Below are 24,516 nucleotides of genomic sequence, written 5' to 3' on the forward strand. Positions count from 1 at the left end.
GATTTACAAGCCTTCAGATTTTGCAGTAACCATGGTAACACAAGTTAATTATCAAAGCCAGGAAGCTGAGAGTGGATCTGTTCATTCCAGGCAGATATAGGTTCTGTATCTGCAGTGCTAATAAATGATTTATCTGTAGTATTTTCAGACAAAAATAACTTTGGTTCCCTGCTATTGAAATGGATTTTCTTTTCTATCAACTGAATCATTTCATGTCCTCTTTATTTTACCTAATTAGTCTGTTCACAGGATTGACTCATTCTTAAAGGGGTATCACCCCATCCTTGGGTTACAGTCAGCAAGCATCAGTCCCTCAGCGTGTGCTGAAGATTTTATTTTAGAGGCACCGCAGGAGAAGATGTCCTCTGTGCACCGTGTGTAACCCTGTTCTTTGAATGGTGCAGGCTTCCTGAAGCCAACACCTCGAACAGTGCAGTACTGCACTGAAGTGTCAGCTTAGATTATGAGCTCAAATCTCTGGAGTGGGACTTGAACCCACAATCTGCTGATTCAGAGGTGAAAATGCTGTCACTTGGCTAAGGCCAACTACTGCTGTACACATCTCCTTCCCCAACTGTGAAGTATCCTGAGACATTTTGCTCTGTAGTTCTTTACTCATGAGTGGTGAGAATGTGGAACTCTGCTACAACATGGAGTGGTTGAGGTGAATAGCATGGATGCATTTTAAGGGGAAGCTGGATAAGTACCTGAGGGAGAAAGGAATAGAAGGATATTCTGTCCGGCCCCTTGGACATCCCCAATTTTAATCTCCACCATTGGCAGTACTGCCTTCAGCTTCCTGGGCCTATGCAAAATTGCCTTCCTCAATCTCTATGCCTCTCTCTACCTCTCTCCTCTTTTAAGGAGCGCCTCAAAACCCTACCTCTTTGTCCAAGCTTTTGGTCACCAGTAATAGCTCCTTCAGTCACTAATTTTCTTTGATAATGCCCCCGTGAAGTGCCTTGGGATCTGCTTTACTACGTTCAAAGGTGAAATATAAATGTGTTGTTTTTGGGGTGAGATAAAATTATGTGGAGAGGACGCTCATGTGGAGAATAAATGCTAGGATAGACTTACTAGGATGAATAACCTGTTTTTGTATTAGTAAGTAATTCTACGTAGATGCAAGTTGTTGGGCGAGATTGCTATCCAACTCATCTGCAGAATGTTGAGCCAACATTGAGAATCGGTAAGCCTGTTAATCAGTTATTTACATTCCAGTACACTGTCCTATTGACAATATGGAGAAGCCTTGTTATTTATATTGACACTTTCTAACATGTTCAAATTCACAAAGGGAGCACTCAACAGTGAACTCTGTTCCCTGACAGTGCAATGAGATTATATGAAACAAGCACTGCAGTGCTTTATCATTTTATAGCCTGTAGCATCTGCTGATATTGCAAATGCTTTCTTTAAATCAAAACAACTGCGAATATTTGACTTGTATTCCTGACGATGTTAAGACCACATTTATTGCCTCGTGAAGGTGGGGTCGTCTTTGAGGCTTCTCCATGAACCGTTGCGATCACCAGGTTGACTGTGTTCTCACGATGGTGCTGGGTAGGGAATTCCAGGATATTTATCCAGCGATAATGAAGCAACAGTGATATCTGTCCAGGTTGCTTAATCTTGTATGGAGAAACTCTGGGAAAGTTGAGAACAGGTGGACATAATCTTAAGAGTTAGAGCGAGGCTGTTCAGGAGCAAAATCTTGCCCTACATCTCTGCACTCTAGAACTCTCCCTGGACAACTCTCCCCTCCATCACTGTTCTATATTACATTCCTCTCCCTCACTCATCTTCCGTCCCTCCCCCACTGTGCTGTCGCCCCCCACCCCCCTCACCGTGCTCCGTTGCCCCCCCCCATCGCCGTGCTACAACATCCTTTACCTTCATTAAAAAAAGTACTGTTCGAGTTACTTCTCTAACCATATTATCAGTCACTGTAGCCACCTTCCGTCATGGTCACTGCGCAACCTGCCCAGTTCCTCCTGTATTACCCCACGGAGGTGTGACTGCCTCATTTCAAGCCAGCACCTTCATTCTGTTCGACAGGCCTGTTGACCGTGGTCACCGATCTGGAAGAATAGATAACAAAACTCTTGATGATGTTTGGATGGGGTGAGTGTTCCCTGTGACACATCAAGGCCCTCTGTCTGATTGTACTCTGAAAGAGTTCCCATGTCCTGATTAAGAGATGCTGACATGTAGTTCACAAGCAGTGCATGTTTTGTCCTGAACAGCACAATTTTATCCGGAGAATATATAGCATGGACTTGACAGTTAGAAAGACGCCAACATAATCTTTGTGGAATATTGGTGTCTGACCAGCATTATTACTCTTGTCAGATTTTGCCAGACATACATTATTTTATAGACTGTGCTTGCAAAAGTTGCTGCTGAAAGCTGTCTGCTATTCCTGATACTCTCAGAGCTGCCACATATTATTGTAGAACAAGCGATAAGAAACAGTTGCACTTATATAGCGCCTTTGTGACCTCAGGGCACTTTACGACCAGTTAAGTCCTTTTGAAATGTACTTACTGTTGTGATGTGGGAAGCGTGGCAGCTAATCTGCGCACAGCAAGCTCCCACCAACTGCAATGAGATCATTCATGGATAAAGTATTTTGGTGATGCATGTTAAGGGATCATTTTCGGCCAGGACACCGGGAAAAACTCCCCTGCTCTTCATGGAAATAGTTCCATGGGAATCTTTTGCATCCATCTAACAGGGCAGATGGGGTCTCAGTTTAACCTCTCATTTGAAAGGCAGCACCTCCGACAGTGCGGTACCCCGTCAGCTGAAGGAACGGTGATGCATATCCTCGTGAGTTGACACCTTGAGGAGGGAATGATGTCTTAAGTAAAAGTGAACAAAAGGTGGTGTCAAACTTGTCAGAATTATCTTTTCTTTGCCTCGCACCATGAAACCTGGTCCCCTCAGGCGCTGAACAAACTATAATTTCTCACTGTCTAAATCAACTCACTATCAACACACTTAAGCTGCATGGTAATTAGAGGGTAACATTGCTTGTGTACCATTGCAGTCTGAGGGAATTTAATTAAAATGTATGGTTTTTGAATTAATACCCAATGGATGTGCAGGGACTATGTAAGCTGCAGTATACTGGAACAGCACGCAGCATGCTGCTGACTTGTTAGTGTGTGTGTAATGATTAGAAAAAGCAGGAATGCATTTTGCGAATGTACCAATTAGCTCTATTAGGATGTCACCCTTTTATTTAACGCGTCTTTTTCTTTGAGAGATGTCATGGTGCAGTAATTAAACTGTTGGCCAGCGGGGCTGAAGGCTTTTTAATGAAGCACATTTCCAGATGTAAGCTAGTTCAGCCAGGGAAGAGAGTGAACGAGGGAAAGCAAAATATATAGTGCTGCCGATTTCCAGCAGTCAATTAACAATTAACTGTGTTCTTATTTTGTATTGCATTTCTGAATTTATATAGTTGGCCCAGTTCAGTGCTGGTTACAAAATAATGAAGTAAGGCTTATACTTAGCTCGTGGATAGTAGGGGAAAAACATGGATGCAACAAGAGGAGACGGTGGCACAGTAGTAATGTCACTAGACTAGTAATCCAGAGGCCTGGGCTAATGCACTGCATATGTGGGTTCAAATCCCACAATGGCAGCTCATGGAATTTAAATTCAATTAATTAATAAATCTGGAATTGAAAGCTAGTCTCAGTAATGGTGTCATGACATGTGTCTCCAGACTTTGGTTGACTCTAACCTGTCCTCTGAAATAGTCCAGCAAGTCACGCAGTTATTAAGGGCAGTTAGGGATGGGCAACAAATGGCGGTCTTGCCAGCAATATCCATATCCCATGAAAGAATAAAACAAATTAGGTAGGCCCATGGTGACCGTTTTCAAATCTATCACAGCTCAGAAAATCGAACTCTGAAAGATAAATCACGATCGCAGTAAATTGAATCTGAATTTTGGCAGGAGGGAAAAGTGTGTTTTCAAAGTGAGGCCCGCTTCCCAATGACCTCCTATGGCAATAAATGCGCACAGATTGGGAAGTGAAGGGTCACGCTTCCTGGTCTGTGATGTGCTACATCTCGGTTTGGGCTGTGGTTGGCGGACAGCAGTGAACCTTGGTGTCTCTGTGCTAGTGGGGGGGTGGATTAAAGACTCAGCCTTGGCTCTGCCTGCTATTGGCATCTATCATGCGAGTCTCGCTGGATAGCGGATGTTTTTGTGAATATCGCTGAGGGTCCGGAGTGTCTCATAGGCCAGGTGACGTAAGGACGGCAGATTTCCTTCCCTAAAGGACATTAGTTTTTCAGTTTGTTGGTGATTTGCTGTTCCAGGTTAGTGTACAGGACACATCCGCTGTACAGTGAATTGAAAACCAATTGGAGAAAATGTTTTTTTTAACTCAAATGGCGATGACTGTTTGAAAAAGGTACATAGAAACAGGAGTAGGCCATTAAAGCCTGCTCCATCTTTCAAATCAGGTCATGGCTTGTCTGTATCTCAACTCCATTTCCTGGCCTTTGCTCCATGTCCCTTGGGGCGGCACAGTGGCGCAGTGGTTAGCACTGCAGCCTCACAGCGCCAGGGACCCGGGTTCAATTCTGGGTACTGCCTGTGCGAAGTTTGCAAGTTCTCCCTGTGACCACGTGGGTTTTCGCCGGGTGCTCCGGTTTCCTCCCACAGCCAAAGACTTGCAGGTGATAGGTAAATTGGCCATTGTAAATTGCCCCTAGTGTAGGTAGGTGGTAGGGAATATGGGATTACTGTAGGGTTAGTATAAATGGGTGGTTGTTGGTCGGCACAGACTCGGTGGGCCGAAGGGCCTGTTTCAGTACTGCTTCTCTAAATAAAAAAATAAATAAAATAAAAGATACTGTGACTTAACAAAATTTTATCAATCTTTTTCTTGAAAGACTCAATTTTCCCTCAGCATTTTGGGGGGAGAGAGTTCAGATGTCTACTATGTTTTGTGTGCAAAAAATGCTCATGAATGGCCTGGCTCTAATTCCTAGAATGAAGAGCGTATTTGTTAGAAAAAATTTAAGATAGTCTCCAGTATTAGAAGATGAATTTCTTGCTGTGAGCGATGTGAGGGAAAAATTCATTGGGGCATAAATAAATTGGTGTGTTTGTTTCATTTCTTTTGAGTTATTAATATTAATTATTAGTTATTATTGGGGATGGGGAAAAGGCTGTTTTGCAGGACGAGGTAGCTAGAGGCAGGAGGTCATGTGATAAAACCTCCAGGAATATGTCCAAGCAGAGTTGACAACCTTTTGAACTGGCTGCAGATGGAGAATAGCAGCCTGAATGTCTCCAGCTGATGCTGAAGGTGGGGAACACTTGTTTTGTCTATTGATTGTATTTAATTTTATACAGGTGCTGGGTATTAACTTGGTTCACTTCTACTCCTATAAGTAGGAAACTGTGCTTGTTGGGTTAGGAGGTGCATGTTTGTAATGGATATCTCAGTAAATAAATGCTTATAAAAGTGTGTATAGATTGGCTCCAGCTTTATCCTTCGCCTGGCTTTCTGGATCATAATATTCACTGTCCTGCAGCCACTGTGGAACTTTGGAGCAGTCCTGGGACTATGGCAGAGGCTCCAACTGCCCCATTTGCAGGTAAGTACTAGGCCTGTGCCTACTACTACAGGTCTAGGCCCCAGTCCATGGCACCTCCAACAGTGCAGCACTCCCTGAATACTGCACTCAAGTGTCAGCCAAGATTTTGTCCTGACATTTCTGGAGTGGACTTGAACCCACAAATCTTCTGAGTCAGCGGCAAGAGTGCAATGCACTGACACTAGCGGGAAACAAAAGAGTTTGAGGAGTGGTGAGAACAGATGCGGAAGAGCTGGTGTTTTGAGGAGGCCTTTGAAGGTGGAAGGAGATTCAGTGAGGCAAGGTGGTGTAGGAGAAGAGTTCCAGAAGGCATGAGGGTGTAACATTGGAATTTGAAGGTAGAAATGAAAAGTGAAATTTATTTTAGGAGTAAGGTGATGATTCCATGTTGCTGGCTGAAGCAATTCACTGGACAAGGAGCTGATGACAAAATTGGTGAGAGAGATTGCGGTAAGAATCATAAAATGCTGGAGCTGATGAGGCAAACTGACACGACAATAGCAAAGTTCAGCACAAATCATTTTCTAAACCGATGCGTGTCTCCGACTTGCACTGTTGCTGGGCATTTTCTGTACAATTATTCACTTAACCCGTTTGTCTCTGACCTTGCATCAATTTGTTTACTAATTCAAATAGAAGGAGCGCTTGTGGAATTGTCAACCCCTTGCTTTGACAAGGGCTCCATTGTCTTCGCACCGCTTTTAAGTGTATGGTTGCCGTGGAGATTTGCTTGGAGCTACTGACAGGCTGAAGTTGGTAGTTTAGAAGGCCTGTGTCTTTTTTTTAAGTAATTTTAGCCATTTGAGTAGAGGATGCTCCTGGCAGCTTACAAACAAACACCTCCACACATTTCTGTTAGTATTATCAGTGAAAACGAAAATGCCTTAACCTTTTTAGTGAGTACAAAAACAACAACTTGCATTTATATAGCGCCTTTGATGTTCACATCCCAGGGCAGTTCGCACAAGCATTATCAAACAAAATTTGACAGTCACACAAGGAGATATCAGGCCAGGTAACCAAATGCTCGGTTGGTTTTAAAGGAGAATCATCGTCGAATGATATGGCACAGAACGAGACCGTTTGGCCCATCGTGCCTGTGCTGGCTTTATGATCTCCAAGTACTTATCCAATTTCCTTTTGAAAGTTACGATTAAATCTGTCTTTCAGTCACAGCAATTCACTGCGTAATTTTTTTCTCATGGTTCCCTCTGGTTTGTTACCAATCACCTTAAATCTGTGTCCTCTCATTCCTGATCCTTCAGTCATTGGATATAGTTTCTCCTTATGTACTCTATCAAAAATCTTCATCTTTTTGTGCCCCTCTATCAAATCTCTTCTTAATCTTCTTTCCTCTAAAGAGAACAGCCTCAGCATCTGCAGTTTCTCCCTGTAACTGAAATCCCTCATTCAGGGACCATTCCAATAAATCTCCTTTGCAACCTCTCTAAGGCCTTGACATTCCTTTCCAAAGTGCAGTGCCCAGAATTGAAGACAATCCTCCAGCTGAGACCTAACCGGTATTTTATAAAGGTTGAAGATAACTTTCTTGCTTTTATACTCGGTTCCTCTATTAATAAAGCCAAGGGTCCCATATGTTTTTTTTTAACCAGTCTTGTCAATGTGTCCTGCCACCTTCAAAGATTTGTGTACATCCACCCTGTCTCTCTGTTGCTGCATCCCCTTCCAAATTGTACCATTTATTTTATATTGCCTCTCCCCATTCTTCCTACCAAAATGAATCAACTCTCACTACTCAGTGCTAAATTACATCAGCCACGTGTCTGCCCATTTCACCCAGTATGTTCATGTCCTCCGCAAGCCTATTATCCTCATTGTCGCTTAAGAGTGAGGTAGAGAGCAGTTTTGCACATCTCCTTATTTTACATCGTTGTTGGCTGTGCCACCTTCTGCACGGGCCACAATTGGATAATTATCTGAAGTGAAAAAATTTGCAGGGCTGCGGAGCAAAGGCGAGCGAGTGGGACTCGATGAGTTGATCTTGCGTTGGGCAGGCACTGACATAATGGACTGAATGGTCTCCTGCTGGGCTGTGTAACCATTCTGTAAAGTCTGGAATTTCCCCCTTAAACCTCTCTCCACCTCCATCTCCTCCTTTTAAGATCCTACTTCAAATCTACCTCTTTGACCATGCGTTTGATCACCTCACCTAATATCTCCTTATGTGCTTGGTCGAGGTTGAATTATCACTCTTGGTGCTGTTTTTTTTTAAAAAAAAGAACTGAATAAGCCTGAACCTAACCCTTTTAGCTTTGTTTACAGATTCTTTCCCTCATCAACGATGCTTTTCTGCTTCCCTCCAGCTTTGGATTCCACTTCTCTTTATCTGAATTTGTTGTAACGCAAAAATGCTATTTCAATAAATTTCAGGCAGTCTCTTACTCAATTTCAAATAAATGAGAGTCCCCTGCGCAATAAATACTGGCTCTAATTTGACTTTAATCGTCTAATCACACCCTAAGGAGCAATAAGAGCGACTGGCCTGGGAATGGAGTGCAAAGTATTCCACTCGGCCAGGGAAGATAAATCGCAATTTTGTCAAAAAAGAGATTTCTGTACGTAACATTCATTCAAGGATGTAATTAAATATTCAATAATAAATGTATTTAATCTCTGTATCTGACAGTAAGTGGCTGTGTTCATTGAAGCATAAATTACCCCCACTGCTCCAACTACGTTTTGACGAAGTTCCTTGTGGAAAGCCAGTTACATAAGCTTGAGGGCAAGAAACTAGCTGAAGGAAAGGGAATGGCAGGGTATTTGTTGGGAGGACAATCTCTGCTTTGGAGGTCGTAGTATTGAGTGGATTGCCTTGGGGTCAGTGTTGTGATTCCCAAAGTGTTTCTGATTGACAAGGATGCACTAAGGGTCAGCTCTGGCTTATTGGGAGCACACTCGCTTCTGATTTTAGATGGCTGTGTGTTTTCAAGTCCCATTTCAAGAGAATTGAGCACATAATCTAGACTGACTACCACCATCCCTTCCAGTGCCGTACTGAGGGAGTGCTGTACTGTTGGAGCTGCCATCTTGTGGATGAGTTATTAAACCAAGGGCCCATCTGCCCTTTCAGGTGGATGTAAAAGATCCTGCGGCACTACTTGAAGTGCAAGGAGTTTCCCCAGTGTCTTAGCAATTAACATCACTAAAGCAGAATATCTGGCCATTACCTCAATGCTGTTTGTGGGAGCTTTCTGTGTGCAAATTGGCTGCCGCATTTCCAATTTTACAGCAGTGACTAAACTGCAAGTAAAGTACTTCATTGGCTGTAACGTGCCTTGGGAGGTCCTGAGATTGTGAAAGGCACTAGATAAATGCAAGTCATTTTTTTTCTCTCGGAACCTTAGACTCAATGTTTAAAATATTCAACCAACGCAGAGGAGCAATCAATGGAGCCAAAACCCTGGTGACCTACTTGGGTAAAACAGTAGGTTATCAGTACTGCATTGGCTATAAAAGCATTTTGGTACGTTCTCAGGTCAGGAAAGGTGCTACAACAATGCAAGTTCTTACTATATTAAAATAAGCATATCCTATGCCCCCTCTATCTTCTGTTCTCAGCCCACTGCTGTTTTGCAGGCCCAGTGCTTGCGTTGCTTCTTCTGGTTCGCTGCTGGGTCTCAGCTCGTACCTTCTTCTTACTCACCTGAGCCTCTGCTACTTTGCCCAAGAGCAATGCCATGGGATGCCCACCACTTTCCATGACAGTACCGGTCCATGATGTAAATGTTGGCTTTCAGATTTGTGCATCGTTTGCTGTGCAGTCCTTGTGGGTCAGAAAGAGCTGCAGTGTTCCTCTGAGCACAGCGAGGGATCCTTGGACCTTTTGTAGGTTTCTTTATTTTACACCATCTGATCTGCGCAGTTGGTCATTAACAATGGGACGGTGAACACTGGTCATAGCAGCTTCTTGGCAAAGTGAACGTGACCTTGGCATGATGCCCTTGTAGCTCTGAGAGGAGGTCCTGGACCGTTTTGTTTATGTGGGCTTCAGAGCAAGACTTGTATTCACTTTTTGAGGCCTTGCCAGGTTTGAGGGTTAGTGGGCATTGCTGCGGGAACACAGCGCACTCAAGTCAAGCCAGGTGCACAATGCTGTCATTGAGCATTAAGATAATAAAAGCAAGCCGATTCTCATTCAGATGGTTTAAATTTGCTAAATCCCTGGTGCACGACCGACAATGTGGTACGTCAGCATCCTGGGGGCTTATGTACATCACAGGTTCCACCAGCTAACTGGAATACTGCTGCTTTCCCACTGATCTGATAGACTCCTGATCATATGCTTTAACTTCAGGCATAGGATCAGATATTCTGATTTATCGCAGGGCAAAGGAGCAGAAGCTGGCATTTTGGGAGGTGGGAATCCGTCCAAAAGCAGATTTTGGAGAAACCTCATTTGAATTTTAACTAAGACGATTTCAGTCTGAGCCAGAGCTTCAGTTTGCTTGGAGCATTTGGTTCGACAGAGTACGAAACGGAAAGCTTTTCTCCTCAACATTTGAAAGCCAAAGTGAAATCTCCTACTCCCCGAGAGCTCTCAGTGCCCTTAAAAAGTGAATATCAATGAAGTGCCAATATTGAACAATCTTTAACCAATTGTCAGCTATGAACTGCAATTAAAGAAAGAACGTGCATTTGTATAGTGCCTTTCACGACCTCAGGACATCCCAAAGCACCACAGCCAATGAAGTATTTTTGGAGCGTAGTCACTGTTGTAACATTGGAAATCCAGCAGCTTCCACAAGCAGCAATTAAGAGTTATAATAACTTATTAATTATGGCACTGAATGAGCAGTTGAGATGTTGTGAACTGTAGTCTTGCCGTAGCAAGTGTTTATGAAATTGATTTCAGTAAGTCTGGTCATTCCTGAGCGAGCACCAGGACTAAATACCTATGAAAGCTGTTTAGATTAGAGATACAGCACTGAAACAGGCCCTTCGGCCCACCGAGTCTGTGCCGAACATCAACCACCCATTTATACTAATCCTACACTAATCCCATATTCCGACCACATCCCCACCTGTCCCTATATTTCCCTACCAACTACCTATACTAGTGACAATTTATAATGGCCAATTTACCTATCAACCTGCAAGTCTTTTGGCTTGTGGGAGGAAACCAGAGCACCCGGAGAAAACCCACGCAGACACAGGGAGAACTTGCAAACTCCACACAGGCAGTGCCCAGAATCGAACCCGGGTCCCTGGAGCTGTGAGGCTGCGGTGCTAACCACTGCGCCACTGTGCCGCTGTGTTGAATTGTTACTAAAACCCAAATGGCTCGCTAACGTCCTTCAGGGATGTGCTCTTCCACCCTTACACAGCCTGGCCTCCAGTCCCACATAACGCAGGCTGACTTTTAACACCCTCTGAAGTGGGCCCAGCCAACCACTCACTTATAGAAAGAGCTGCTGCCACTTTCTTGGGGCATCGAGTGGCAGGCGATCAATATAGCCTTGGCAGTGTACTGATAGCCAAAGAACAAAATAATTGTTAGTCACAAAGTTGTAGTAAATGGTTGTTTCTCAGACTGGAGGGTAGTAGACAGTGGTGTTCCCTAAAGGTCATTGTTAGGCCCACTGCTTTTGTTGCTGTATAGAAATGACTTGGATCTTGGAATGCAGAGTAGAATCTCAAAATTTACCGATGGCACCAAACTTGGAGGTGTGCCAAGTAGTGAGGATGACATGAGCCACTTGCAACAGGGCATAGATGGGCTAGCAGAATGGACAGACCAGTGGCAGATGGAATTTAATACTGACAAATGTGAGGTGCTGCATTTTGACAGAAGGAATAGGGAGAGGCAATATATAGTTAATGGCACAGTTCAAAAGAGTGTGCAGGAACAGAGGGACCTGGGGGTGCATATGCATCAATCGTTGAAGGTGGCAGGACATATTGAGAGAGAGATTAGTAAAGCATATGGGATCTTGGGCTTTATAAATAGATGCCTCCTGCTGATTACCACCAACCGCCCTCCCTCAGCTGATGAGTCAGTACTCCCCCATGTTGAACAGCACTTGGAGGAAGCACTGAGGGTGGCAAAGGCGCAGAATGTACTCTGGGTGGGGGACTTCAATGCCCATCACCAAGAGTGGCTTGGTAGCACCACTACTGACCGAGCTGGCTGAGTACTAAAGGACATAGCTGCTAGACTGGGTATACGGCAGGTGGTGAGGGAACCAACAAGAGGGAAAAACATAGTTGACCTTGTCCTCACCAATCTGCCTGCCGCAGATGCATCTGTCCATGACAGTATTGGTAGGAGTGACCGCCCCACAGTCCTTGTGGAGACGAAGTCTCGCCTTCACATTGAGAATACCCTCCATTGTGTTGTGTGACGCTACCACCATGCTAAATGGGATAGATTTCGAACAGATCTAGCAACACAAAACTGGGCATCCATGAGGCGCTGTGGGGCATCAGCAGCAGCAGAATTGTACTCAAACACAATCTGTAACCTCTTGGCCCAGCATATCCCCCACTCTACCATTACCATCAAGCCATGGGACCAACCCTGGTTCAATGAAGAGTGCAGAGGGCATGCCAGGAGCAACACCAGGCATATCTCAAAATGAAGTGTCAACCTGGTGAAGCTGCAACACAGGACTATTTGCATGCCAAACTGCGTAAGCAGCATGCGATAGACAGAGCTGAGCGATCCCATAAGCAACAGATCAGATCCAAGCTCTGCAGTCCTGCCACATCCAGCCGTGAATGGTAGTGGACAATTAAACGACTAACTGGAGGAGGTGGCTCCACAAATATCCTCATCCTTAATGATGGGGGAGCCCAGCACATCTGTGCGAAAGAGAAGGCAGAAGCAATTGCAACAATCTTCAGCCAGAAGTGCCGTGTTGATGATCCATCTTGGCCTCCTCCTGAAGTTCCCAGCATCACAGATGCCAGACTTCAGCCAATTCGATTCACTCCGTGTGATATCAAACAACGACTGAAGGCACTGGATACTGCAAAGGCTATGGGCTCTGACAATATTCTGGCAATAGTACTGAAGACCTGTGCTCCAGAACTTGCCGCGCCCCTAGACAAGCTGTTCCAGTACAGCTACAACACTGGCATCTACCCGGCAATGTGGAAAATTGCTCAGGTATGTCCTGTACACACAAAGCAGGACAAGTCCAACCCGGCCAATTACCACCCCATCAGCCTACTCTCTATCATTAGTAAAGTGATGGAAGGTGTCATCAACAGTACCATCAAGCGGCACTTGCTTAGCAATAACCTGCTCAGTGACGCTCAGTTTGGGTTCTGCCAGGGCCACTCAGCTCCTGACCACATTACAGCCTTAGTTCAAACATGGACAAAAGAGCTGAACTCAAGAGCTGAGGTGAGCGTGACTGCCCTTGACATCAAGGTAGCATTTGACCGAGTGTGGCATTAAGGAGCCCCAGCAAAACTGAAGTCAATGGGAATCAGGGGGAAAACTCTCTGCTGGTTGGAGTCATATCTAGCGAAAAGAAAGATGGCTGTGGTTGTTGGAGGCCAATCATCTGCGCTCCAGGATATCACAGCAGGGAGTTCCTCAGGGTAGTATCCTCGGCCCAACCATCTTCAGCTGCTTCATCAATGACCTTCCTTCAATCATAAGGTCAGAAGTGGGGATGTTCACTGATGATTGCACAATGTTCAGCACTATTCGCGACTCCTCAGATCCTGAAGCAGTCCGTGTAGAAATGCAGCAAGACCTGGACAATATCCCGGTTTGGGCTGATAAGTGGCAAATAACATTTGCACCACACAAGTACCAGGCAATGACCATCTCCAACAAGCGAGAATCTAACCATCTCCCCTTGACATTCAATGGCATTACCATCGCTGAATCCCCCACTATCAACATCCTAGGGGCTACCATTGACCAGAAACTGAACTGGAGTAACCATATAAATACCGTGGCTACAAGAGCAGTTTAGAAGCTAGGAATCTTACAGTGAGTAACGCCCCTCCTGGCTCCCCAAAGCCTGTCCATCATCTACAAGGTACAAGTCAGGAGTGTGATGGAATACTCTCCACTTGCCTGGATGGGTGCAGCTCCAACAGCACTCAAGAAACCCGACACCATCCAGGACAAAGCAACCCACATGATTGGCACCCCATCCACAAACATTCACTCCCTCCACCGCCGAGGCACAGTGGCAGCAGTGTGTACCATCTACAAGATGCACTGCAGCAACGCACCAAGGCTCCTTTGACAGCACCTTCCAAACCCGTGACCTCAACCAACTAGAAGGACAAGGGCAGCACATGCATGGGAACATCACCACCTACAAGTTCCCCTCCAAGTCACACACCATCCTGACTTGGAACTATATCGCCATTCCGTCACTGTCGCTGGGTCAAAATCCTGGAACTCTCTTCCTAACAGCACTGTGGATGTACCTACCTCCTATTGACTGCAGTAGTTCAAGAAGGCAGCTTACCACTCAAGGGCAATTAGGGATGGGCAATAAATGCTGGTCTGGCTAGCGACTCCCACGTCCCATGAATGAATAAAAAAAGGCATTGAGTACAAAAGCAGGGAAGTTATTCTGAACCTTCATAAAGCTCTGGTTAGGCCCCGACTGGAGAATTGCATCCAGTTCTGGTCACCACACTTTAGGAAGGATGTGAGGGTCCTTGAGAGGGTGCTGAGGAGATTTACCAGAATGGTTCCAGGGATGGAGGATTTAGTTACAAGATTAGATTGGAAAAGCTGGGGTGGTTGTTCTTGGAACAAAGGAGATTGAGGGGAGATTGATCGAAGTGCACAAGATTATAACAGGCTTAGATAAGTTAGACAAGGCAAAACTGATCCCATTAACTAATGGTACAAGGACTAGGGGACACAGATTGAAGGTTTTGGGCAAGAGATGCAGGGGGAATATGGGGAAGCACTTTTTTATGCAGTGGGTGGTACTGGAACTCACCGCCCACAAGTGTGGTGGAAGCAGAGGCAATCGATGACTTCAAGAGGAAGTAGACTTGAAGGAAATAGACTTTAGGGCTACGTGGATCGAACAGGGGAGTGGGACTGACTCCCTCTCCAGGGAGAGCTGACATGGACTCGATGGGCCGAGTGGCCTCATAAAACCAACATGAGAAAAGGTGCACTTCAGAATAAAGCTCCAGAACAGCTTTATCTTGAGTTTCCTTATTTATAATATTTGGTGTTCTTTAAATGATTTTTCAATTGCCCATCAGTATGACTGGACTGGCAATTAGAGTTACAATTTTTCTCTCTGTTGGGGGACATTCAGCACATGGTCAAGTGTTCCTTGACCCGGTCACCTACGACTGAATCTAACCTCATGGTGGCAGTCAGAAGGTAACGGGGTGATTTGATCAAAGTTTTTAAGATATTAAGGGGAACAGATGAGGTAGATTGGGAGAAATTATTTCCACTGGTTGGAGAGTCTAGAACTTGAGGGCATCGCCTAAAAATTAGAGCCAGGCCTTTCTGGAGTCAAATTAGGAAACACTTCTGCACACCAAGGGTGGTAGAAGTTTCGAATTCTCGTCCTCAAATAACAATTGATGCTAGATCAAATAATTTTAAATCTGAGCGTGATAGTTTTTTTTGTTAACCAAAGGCATTAGGGGAAATGGGCAAAGACAGATATATGGAGTTAGGTCTCAGATCAGCCATGATCTTATTGAGTTAAAATTGCAGGGCTATGGGGATCGAGCAAGGGAATAGGACTGACTGGATTGATCCACGGAGGGCTGGCCTGGACTCAATGGGCCAAATGGCCTCCTTCTGTGCCATAAATGATTCTATGGTGGCACAGCCTCAAGGGGCTGAATGGCCTCCTCCTGTGCCTGTGTCCTTCAGATGTTGAGAAAGTCAAACCAGGCAGCTAATTTAGTTTCTTTTTCGTGCCAAACAATCCAATGTGCGGGGATTCCTTCAGCAGGCATATACTTCTGAAGTAAACTGCTCACCGATTCCAACATCAATAGCAATTTTCATTCCTATCGCAAAACAATTGTTCAGCTCTTTGCGTAACTTCTGAAGATGAAGCATGCTGATGTTGTAAATTGGGATGCCTTTTTTTTTTGCAAGATCTTTTTGCAATTGTTATCTCCAATTTCAGCACAGGTTTGATGCAGGCAGGCAAAAAGAAAAAAAAAAATCCCAATTTCCAACGCCGATGTCCTTCACCTTTCAAAGTTGCCCACGAGAGGGACCGATTTGCTTTTAAAAGGTTTGACATTGAGATTTTAAATGGAATGCTCGGGCAGTTGTACATGATGGCATTGTGCCATGATTTGCTTAGGGAGAACCCTGGCTTAATTAATACAGAGCAGCAGACACCCACACACAATCTGCTATTGTTTACCTGCCTCTGTGCGGATGCTGAAGCAAGCTCCAAGTCTTAACACCCAGTGCCTCTGAGCCCAGTGAAAGGCACAGTTGTTAATGTTTGAAAGATTTGCTTGGTGAAACAAAATGAAGGAATGTAGGGCCTGCCTTGTGCTGATGTGCATCTTCGAAGGGATAATATAGCAGTTACAACTGGCGATTATGCACATTTGTGGGTTAGTGATTATAAGTAGTGGGCTTGAGTGTGGCATGTGAAGGAGGCATTTTCCATACATTTTTCAATATTTCTGTCTTAAATTGTTCAGGTGCTTCTCAGCAAGTTTTCGATTTGTTTTATGTCTGTTTTCTTGTACTTTCAACAACAACATACATTTATTTGGTTCATTTAACATAGTGAAATGCCCCAAGGTGCTGTTTGTCTGCGTTTAACACCTTTCTGAAGCTGGAAGAGTGATAGTTCACTACAACGCTGAGGGAGTGCTGCATTGTTGAAGGTGCTGCCTTCTGGTTGAACAGAGGCTCTTGTCTGATTCCGCAGACATGGAAAATCCCACGGCACTATTTGAAGAAGAGAGAGCTCTTGTCGAACATTCCTCCTTCAGCCAACGTGCCCCAAAACGGATGATCCGATCATCCATTTATTTGTTGTTTATGAGGTCTTGCAGTGTGCAAAAGTGGCTGCCACGTTTAACCACACATAACTGTGCCTGCATTTGAAACATAATCCTCTTTGCTGTGGGATAAGATCCGATTACAAATGCACGTTTGTTTGTTCTAATGCTCCAAATATTAATTAACAAAGGTGAAAAGTTAGAGCAAGGTAATTTGTATTAGTGAAAGCTGTGGCGGATTCATGCAGCATTCCTCAGATGCGTGATGAATTAAAAAGAAAGAGTATTTACTCCAAAGGACCTCAGTGGGGACAGGGCTCAGCTTAAATAAACTGTACAGCACAGAACTATGACGTTCAACTAGTCTATGTTGGCGTTTATGCTCCACATGAATCTCCACTGCTCTTCAATGAACCCTACCAGCATAACCTTCTATTCAAGTTACAGGAGCGCTTTAACAAGGAATCAAACGTGGCTTGTCAGATGCACTAGCTCAGCAAGGAAGCTGTCATTAAGCTTTTCCATCTCATCTCAGCTATGGCACTCACTGATTTTCTTCCTGTATCTTTCTCCCTCCAGGGCAGCATCGAAAGTTCCCCGCGGTTGCCTTATGGTTGACGGTCGGGCTCTCCGTCTGTCTGCTCGGACTGCTGGCCGCCCTGGGGTGCGTGTGCAGACGGAAGATCCGGCAGAGCTGCGAGGAGAACGAGGCAGGTGAGTTCAGCACTTGGGTGCCCATAAAGCTTGTGCCGAGTGATCCAGACTGGCCGTAAAATTAAAAACAAAATGCCACAGATGCTGGAAATCTGAAATAAAAACAAAGTGCTGGAAATACTCAGCAGGTCTGGCAGCATCTGTGGAGAGAGAAGCAGAGTTAATGTTTCAGGTCTGTGACCTTTCATCAGAACTGGCAAAGGTGAGAAACGAATCAGGTTTTAAGCAAGTGAAGTGAGGGGAGGTGGGTGGTTTGGTGGGGAAGGTGTGTGATAGGCAGAGGGCAGGAGAGATTAAATGACAAAGATATGCTGGGACAAAGGCAAAGGGAGTGTTAATGCTTGTGGTGAAAGACAAAGCATTAGTCCAGAGAATGTTAATGGCAGAGTAATGAACAGATGTGTCCAAAAGTACGTGAAAAACAGGCGCATAGTTAAAAAATAAAATAAATTGATAAAGAAAAGTGTAAAAAAGGCCAGTCATGCTCTGAAATTATTGAACTCCATGTTGAGTCCACAAGGCTGTAGAGTGCCTAATCGAACAATGAGCTGCTGCTCCTCTAGCTTGCATTGATGTTCACTAGAACACTGCAGCAGGCCAAGGCATGTGGGCATGAGAGCAGGATGGTGTGTTGAAATGGCAAGCGACTGGAAGCTCGGGATCATGCATTCGGACTGAGTGGAGGTGTTCCACAAAGCGATCACCCAATCTACATTTGGTCTCCACAATGTAGAGGAGACCCTGTTGTGTGCAGTGAATACAGTTTACTAAATTGAAGGAAGTACAAGTAAATCAGTGTTTCACCTGGAAGGAGTGTTTGGGGTGTTAAATGGTGAAGAAAGAGGAGGCAAAAGGGCATGTGTTACACCTCCTGAATTTGCATGGGAAGTTGCTGTGGGAAGGACATGAGTGTCGGGGGTAATGGAGGAGTGGACCAGGATGTCAGGGAGGGAACAATCCCTTCGGAATGCTGACGGGGGAAGGGAAGAGAAGATGCGTTTGCTGGTGGCACTACGCTGGAGCTGGCGGAGTTGACGGAGGACGATCTTTTGGATGTGTAGGCTGGTGGGGTGGAAAGTGAGGACAAGGGAAACCCTGTCACGGTTCTGGGAGAAAGGGGAAGGGGTGAGGGCAGAAGTGCGGGAAATGGGCCCTACATGGTTGAGGGGTCTGTCAACCACCGTGCGGGGGAATCTTCGGTTGAGGAAAAAGGAAGACATGGAAGAAGGGCTGTTGTGGAAGGTTGCATCATCAGAACAGATGCATCGGAGATGGAGAAACTGGGAGAATGGGATGGAGTCCTTACAGGAAACAGTGTGAGGAAGTGTAGTCAAGGTAGCTATGGGAGTCGGTGGGCTTATAATGAATATTAGTGGACACCCTATCCAAAGTTGGAGCCAGAGAAGTTGAGGAAGGAAAGTGTCGACGATAGACCATGTAAAGGTGAGAGAAGGATAGAAAATAGAAGCAAAGTTGATAGTTTTCCATTTCTTGGCGAGAGCAGCAAGCGGTACCAATACAGTCATCAGTGTACTGGAAAAAGAGTTGGTGGAGGGAGCCTGAGTAGGACTGGAACAAGGAATGTTCAACGTATCCCACAAACAGACAGGCATAACTAGGACCCATGCGGGTACCCATAGCAGCACCTTTTATATAGAGGAAGTGAGTGGAACTGAAGGAGAAGTTGTTCAATGTAAGAATAAGTGTAGCCAGGCGAAGGAGGGTGGTGGTGGATGGGGACTGGTTGGGCCTCTCCTCAAGGAAGAAGTGGAGAGCCCTCAGACCGTCCTGGTGGGGGATGGAGGTGTAGAGAGATTGGATGTCCATAGTGAAGAGGAGGCGGTTGGGACCAGGAAACTGGAAATTGTCAAAATAATGTAGGGCATCAGAAGAGTCACGGATGTAGGTGGGAAGAGACTGGACCAGGGGAGACAAGATAGAGTCAAAATAGGAAGAAATAAGTTTAGGGGGGCAGGAACAGAGTGGAATGATGGGTCTGCTAGGACAGTCCTGTTTGTGGATTTTGGGAAGGAGTTAGAAGCGGGCTGTTGGACTATGAGGTTGGAAGCTGTAGAGGGAAGATCTCCAGAGGAGATGAGGTCAGTGACAGTCCTGGAGACGGTGGCTTGATGTTTGGTGGTGGGGTCATGGTCCAGGGGGAGGTAGGAAGAAGTATCTGAGAGTTGGTGCTCAGCCTCTGCAAGGTAGAGCCAGACAACAACAGCACCAGGGCTTAAAATTAGATTGGTAATTTCCTTGGCCTCCCTCATGCCACTAGCACTGACATTAATCAGCTGAGGGCACACGAGTGGTCAACAGATTAACCTCATGTAATGTAACGAGCAGCTTCCATGTACAAATAGCAATGGCTGCTCTTCAGTGGCGGGGAAACACTCAAGATCTGATGGGGTTTTCTTTAAGCCTGTCGGATAATGCATTCATCCAAATTTCTCTGATGTGAAGGCAGTATGTGAGATAAATGCACTTAAGGAGATCGAATGATTAAATGTACATTAGTTGGGGGGCTGGAGTATGTTTCAAAAATAATGGAGCAATTGAAACTTTCACCTGAGGGGGGGAAGGCTTCTCAGCATGTTGAGTTTGAGCAAAGGGCCATTTTCTTCTGGAACTTTTTCTGACTGGCAGTTGCCGGGGTGATGTGATTGACTGATCTTGCAGGCGTGCAGATGCATGGGACTTCCATGAGGGCTGGTGCAGTGTGATGTAGGCTGCAATATCAGCCTGTTAACAGCACGAAAGAAAAATATCAAATCGTAGCATGTAAATTGTACGTAATATAGTGGCACAGCCATTGCAAAGCCTTCATAGCGCAGAAACAGGGGTCATTCAGCACAACTGGTCCATGCCAGTGTTTATGCTGTACATGAGCCTCCTCCCATCACTCTTCATCTTACCGTACCAACATATCCTCTATTCATTTCTCCCCCATGTGTCTAGCTTCCCCTTTAAATGCATTTATCCCATTCGCCTCAACTACTCCTTGTGTTGGTGAGTTGGCATTCACACCACTCTCTGGGTAAAGAAGTTGCTCCTGAATTCCCAGTTTGTTTTCTTCATGACTGTTTTATATTTACGGCTCCTAGTTCTCGTCTCGCCTGCAAGTGGAAGCATCTTCTCTGTGTTTACCCGGTCAAACCCTTTCATAATGTTGACGACCTCTATCAGGTCCGCCCTCAGCCTTTTCTTCTCCAGAGATAAGAGCCCCAGCCTGTTCAATCTTTCCTGATCGGCATGACCTCTCAGCTCCGGCATAAATCCAGTAAATCTTCCTTGTACCTTCTCCAGTGTGTCTATCTTTTATATAACATGGGGACTGAATTGTTCACAGTACTCCAGGTATGGTCTAGCCAAGATTCCGTACAAGTTTAATATAACTTCTGTACTTCTTACCCCTCTAGAAATGGACCATAGTGCTTTCTTTTCCTCTGCTGTGGTCTGATTAGCCTGTGGTACTACTCTTATTGATTTGTGTACCTGTTCCACTACCCCAGTTAGACACTTTTCATTGACTCCCGGTCCCTTCCAGTTTTCTCCCCTCTTGCCTTGAGGTGGCTCCCTAATGAGGTACATTGCATGGGTGCTGGCAACACCCCAAACCTTTCCCGATTGGTCCTCCTTCATGGGTTTGGCCGAGATGACTGGTTTGGGCAGCCTTTCTCGCATCCACCCTTGACGTCTTTGTCTAATACCATCTCTTGTACCTTCTACTGCAGGCTTCTCTAGACAGCAGTCAGGAGCAGCAGCCCTGACTGACTTTATCGCTCCCTAGCCCTGGTGTACAGATGTAGGACTCATAGCACTGTCCTGGTTGGAAGCAGGCAGCTGATCAATCCTTGTCCCTTCTTGTGAACATGTTTTTGAATCTTACCTTAAGAAGAAACCCACAGACTTCGCAGGACAGTAACGGACAAATCCAGAACAGTAAAAGACATTTCAGCTCACTGATAGTGTTCCCAAGTACATCTCTCCCACCAGTAATTCACCCCCTCAGTACCCTAGGCCCTGCAGCAACACTCAGACCCCAGTATAAGTTGTCTTGTAATACTTTCCTCCTGTGTCCTAACTCCTGTACTGTGTATTTGCTTTGAGCTCAGATTGGGCACCTCCCTGGGTGCACATGAAGGGTACGCAGTTTACGTTTTCTTCCTGCAGGAGTTGTGTCACTCCTACCCTGAAACTGGGCTCTCCCTCTAATGATTCTCGCACTGAGATCCGCAGACCCTTGGAGATCCACAGAGAGTCCAGAAAATAATGGGGGGGGGACTTGGTGTGAACCGGTGCGGGGAGGGGTGGGTGTTGAGAGAGCGGAGTGTGGCTGCTACATGTGCATTGCGGACTGGGCTGCCTGTCTCACCTAGGAGAAGCACTGAGAGTGGCACAGAACTTGCCAGATAGACCCACAGTTACCAAGACTGGTGCTGGGTGCCAGGTAAGTTCAAGAGAGGGGAGTTCTTTTAAAATAGATCACACATCACCCCAAGGAGGGACATACTCTGCAGAGAAAAGCACCCATCTCACTGATATATACACATAAATACCCTGTTTACTTAAAAGCATTATTAAAACACTCTTTACATGCAGCACTTTCATATTATGTGTATTTTATGTTATAATTTAAATCGGGGTCTGTAATCACTAATCCATTTGAAAAGGGATTCAACTCAAAAACAACAACTTCCTCTATAAAAGTTTGAGAACCACTGCTCTAATTGCTTTGGAAAGGGTGCGAGATAATATCTAAGTAACAAGACCTGATGGCTTGTACTGGATATTCTGTTGAAGAATGCAGAATCGGTGGGACAACTGATCAGGCTCTTCAATTCATTCGCTGTCACTCCAGTTCGGAGTAGGCAAAGTCTGTTATAATAAATTAACCCGAGTTTTCATTATGTTGGAGCCCCAGGGTGAATCTGTACACACTGCAGCAGACACTAGCTGCTGCATGATGAGCTTGTGTTGGTCTTTTTTCTTTTCTGCTGAATTAACTGTTATCCTGTTTTGTGTTGTTTATATAGGATGCTCTGATCAATTGATGCTGAGAGTTGTGCCTTTTTTAACTGGGGAGGCAGTGGCACAGTGGTATTGTCACTGGACTAGTAACCCAGAGACCCAGGGTATTGCTATGGGTAGTCCACCACAGCAGAAGGTGGAATTTGAATTCAATTGATATAGGGAAGGGAGTGTAGATAGTCTGGGTCATGTCGTTATCAAAAAGGAGGAGGTGTTGGGCGTCTTGCAAAGCATTAAAGGTAGATAAGTCCCCAGGGCTTGATGGGATCTACCCCAGAATACTGAGGGAGGCAAGGGAAGAAACTGCTGGGGCCTTGACAGAAATCTTTGCATCCTCATTGGCTACAGGTGAAGTCCCAGAGGTCTGGTGAATAGCCAATTTTATTCCTTTGTTTAAGAAGGATAGCAAGGATAATCCAGGAAATTATAGGCAGGTGAGCCTTACGTCAGTGGTAGGGAAATTATTAGAGAGGATTCTTCGGGACAGGATTTACTCCAATTTGGAAACAAATGAACTTATTAGCGAGAGGCAGCATGGTTTTGTGAAGGGGAGGTCGTGTCTCACTAATTTGATTGAGTTTTTTGAGGAAGCGACGAAGACGATTGATGAAGGAAGGGCAGTGGATGTTGTCGATATGGACTTCAGTAAAGCCTTTGACAAGGTCCCTCATGGCAGACTGGTACAAAAGGTGAAGTCACACGAGATCAGAGGTGAGCTGGCAAGATGGATACAGAACTGGCTCGGTTATAGAAGACAGAGGGTATCAGTGGAAGGGTGCTTTTCTGAATGGAGGGTTGTGACCAATAGTTTTCTGCAGGGATCAGTGCTGGGACCTTTGCTGTTTGTAGTATATAGAAATGATTTGGAGGAAAATGTAGCTGGTCTGATTAGTAAGTTTGCGGACGATACAAAGGTTGGTGGAGTTGCGGATAGTGATGAGGATTGTCAGAGGATACAGCAGGATATAGATCGGTTGGAGACTTGGGCGGAGAAATGGCAGATGGAGTTTAATCCGGACAAATGTGAGGTAATGCATTTTGGAAGATCTAATGCAGGTGGGAAGTATACAGTAAATGGCAGAACCGTTAGGAGTATTGACAGGCAGAGAGATCTGGGCGTACAGGTCCACAGGTCACTGAAAGTGGCAACGCAGGTGGATAAGGTGGTCAAAAAGGCATACGGCATGCTTGCCTTCATCGGTCGGGGCATAGAGTATAAAAATTGGCAAGTCATGCTGCAGCTGTACAGAACTTTAGTTAGGCCACACTTAGAATATTGCGTGCAATTCTGGTCGCCACACTCCCAGAAGGACGTGGAGGCTTTGGAGAGGGTACAGAGGAGGTTTACCAGGATGTTGCCTGGTCTGGAGGGCAAGCTGGATAAACACGGATTGTTTTCACTGGAACGACGGAGGTGGAGGGGCGACATGATAGAGGTTTACAAAGTTATGAGTGGCATGGACAGAGTGGATAGTCAGAAGCTTTTTCCAGGGTGGAAGAGTCAGTTACTAGGGGACATAGGGTTAAGGTGCGAGGAAATAAGTTTAGCGGGGATGTGCGAGGCAAGTTCTTTACACACAAGGTGGTGAGTGACTGGAATTTGCTGCCGGGGGAGGTGGTGGAAGCAGATACGATAGCAACGTTTAAGAGGCATCTTGACAAACACATGAATAGGAAGGGAATAGAGGGATACGGTCCCCGGATGTGCAGAAGGTTTTAGTTTAGATGGGCATTAATATCGGCGCAGGCTTGGAGGGCCGAATGGCCTGTTCCTGTGCTGTACTGTTCTTTGTTCTTTGATAAATCTGCAATTAAAAGCTAGTGTAATGATGGCCATGAAACCATTGTCGTAAAAACCCAGCTGCTTCACTAATGTCCTTTAGGGAAGGAAATCTGCTGTCCTTACCTGGTCTGGCCTACATGTGACTCCAGAGCCATAGCAACATTAATACCCTCTGAAATGGCCTAGCAAACCACTCAGTTGAAAACTCCCTTCCTAACAGCACTGTGGGTGTACCTACCCCACATGAATTGCAGCGGTTCAATAAGGTGGCTCACCGCCACCTTCTGAAGAGCAATTGGGGATGGGCAATTAATGCTGTCCAAGCCAGAGATGCCCATTTCCCATGAACGAATTAAAAAAAAAACTAATCCATTAGCATGAGACAGGGTTTGCCAGATTTGTACATT

The 24,516-nt window shown here is 45.3% G+C and overlaps 1 protein-coding gene across 8 annotated transcripts in view; it reads left to right on the forward strand.

The window, feature by feature from the left end:
- The window catches only part of cd276 (CD276 molecule), a 344,803-nt gene that overhangs the window by 219,141 nt on the left and 101,146 nt on the right, over positions 1 to 24,516 (forward strand). For all 8 annotated transcript variants that reach the window (XM_068015424.1, XM_068015430.1, XM_068015428.1 and 5 more), the window contains exon 5: positions 17,161 to 17,295. In XM_068015424.1, coding sequence (XP_067871525.1) covers positions 17,161 to 17,295 — 135 coding nt within the window. The remainder of the gene's footprint in view (positions 1 to 17,160; positions 17,296 to 24,516) is intronic.

This window comes from Heterodontus francisci, chromosome 35 (genome assembly GCF_036365525.1).
Source record: "Heterodontus francisci isolate sHetFra1 chromosome 35, sHetFra1.hap1, whole genome shotgun sequence".
Taxonomy (NCBI): domain Eukaryota; kingdom Metazoa; phylum Chordata; class Chondrichthyes; order Heterodontiformes; family Heterodontidae; genus Heterodontus; species Heterodontus francisci.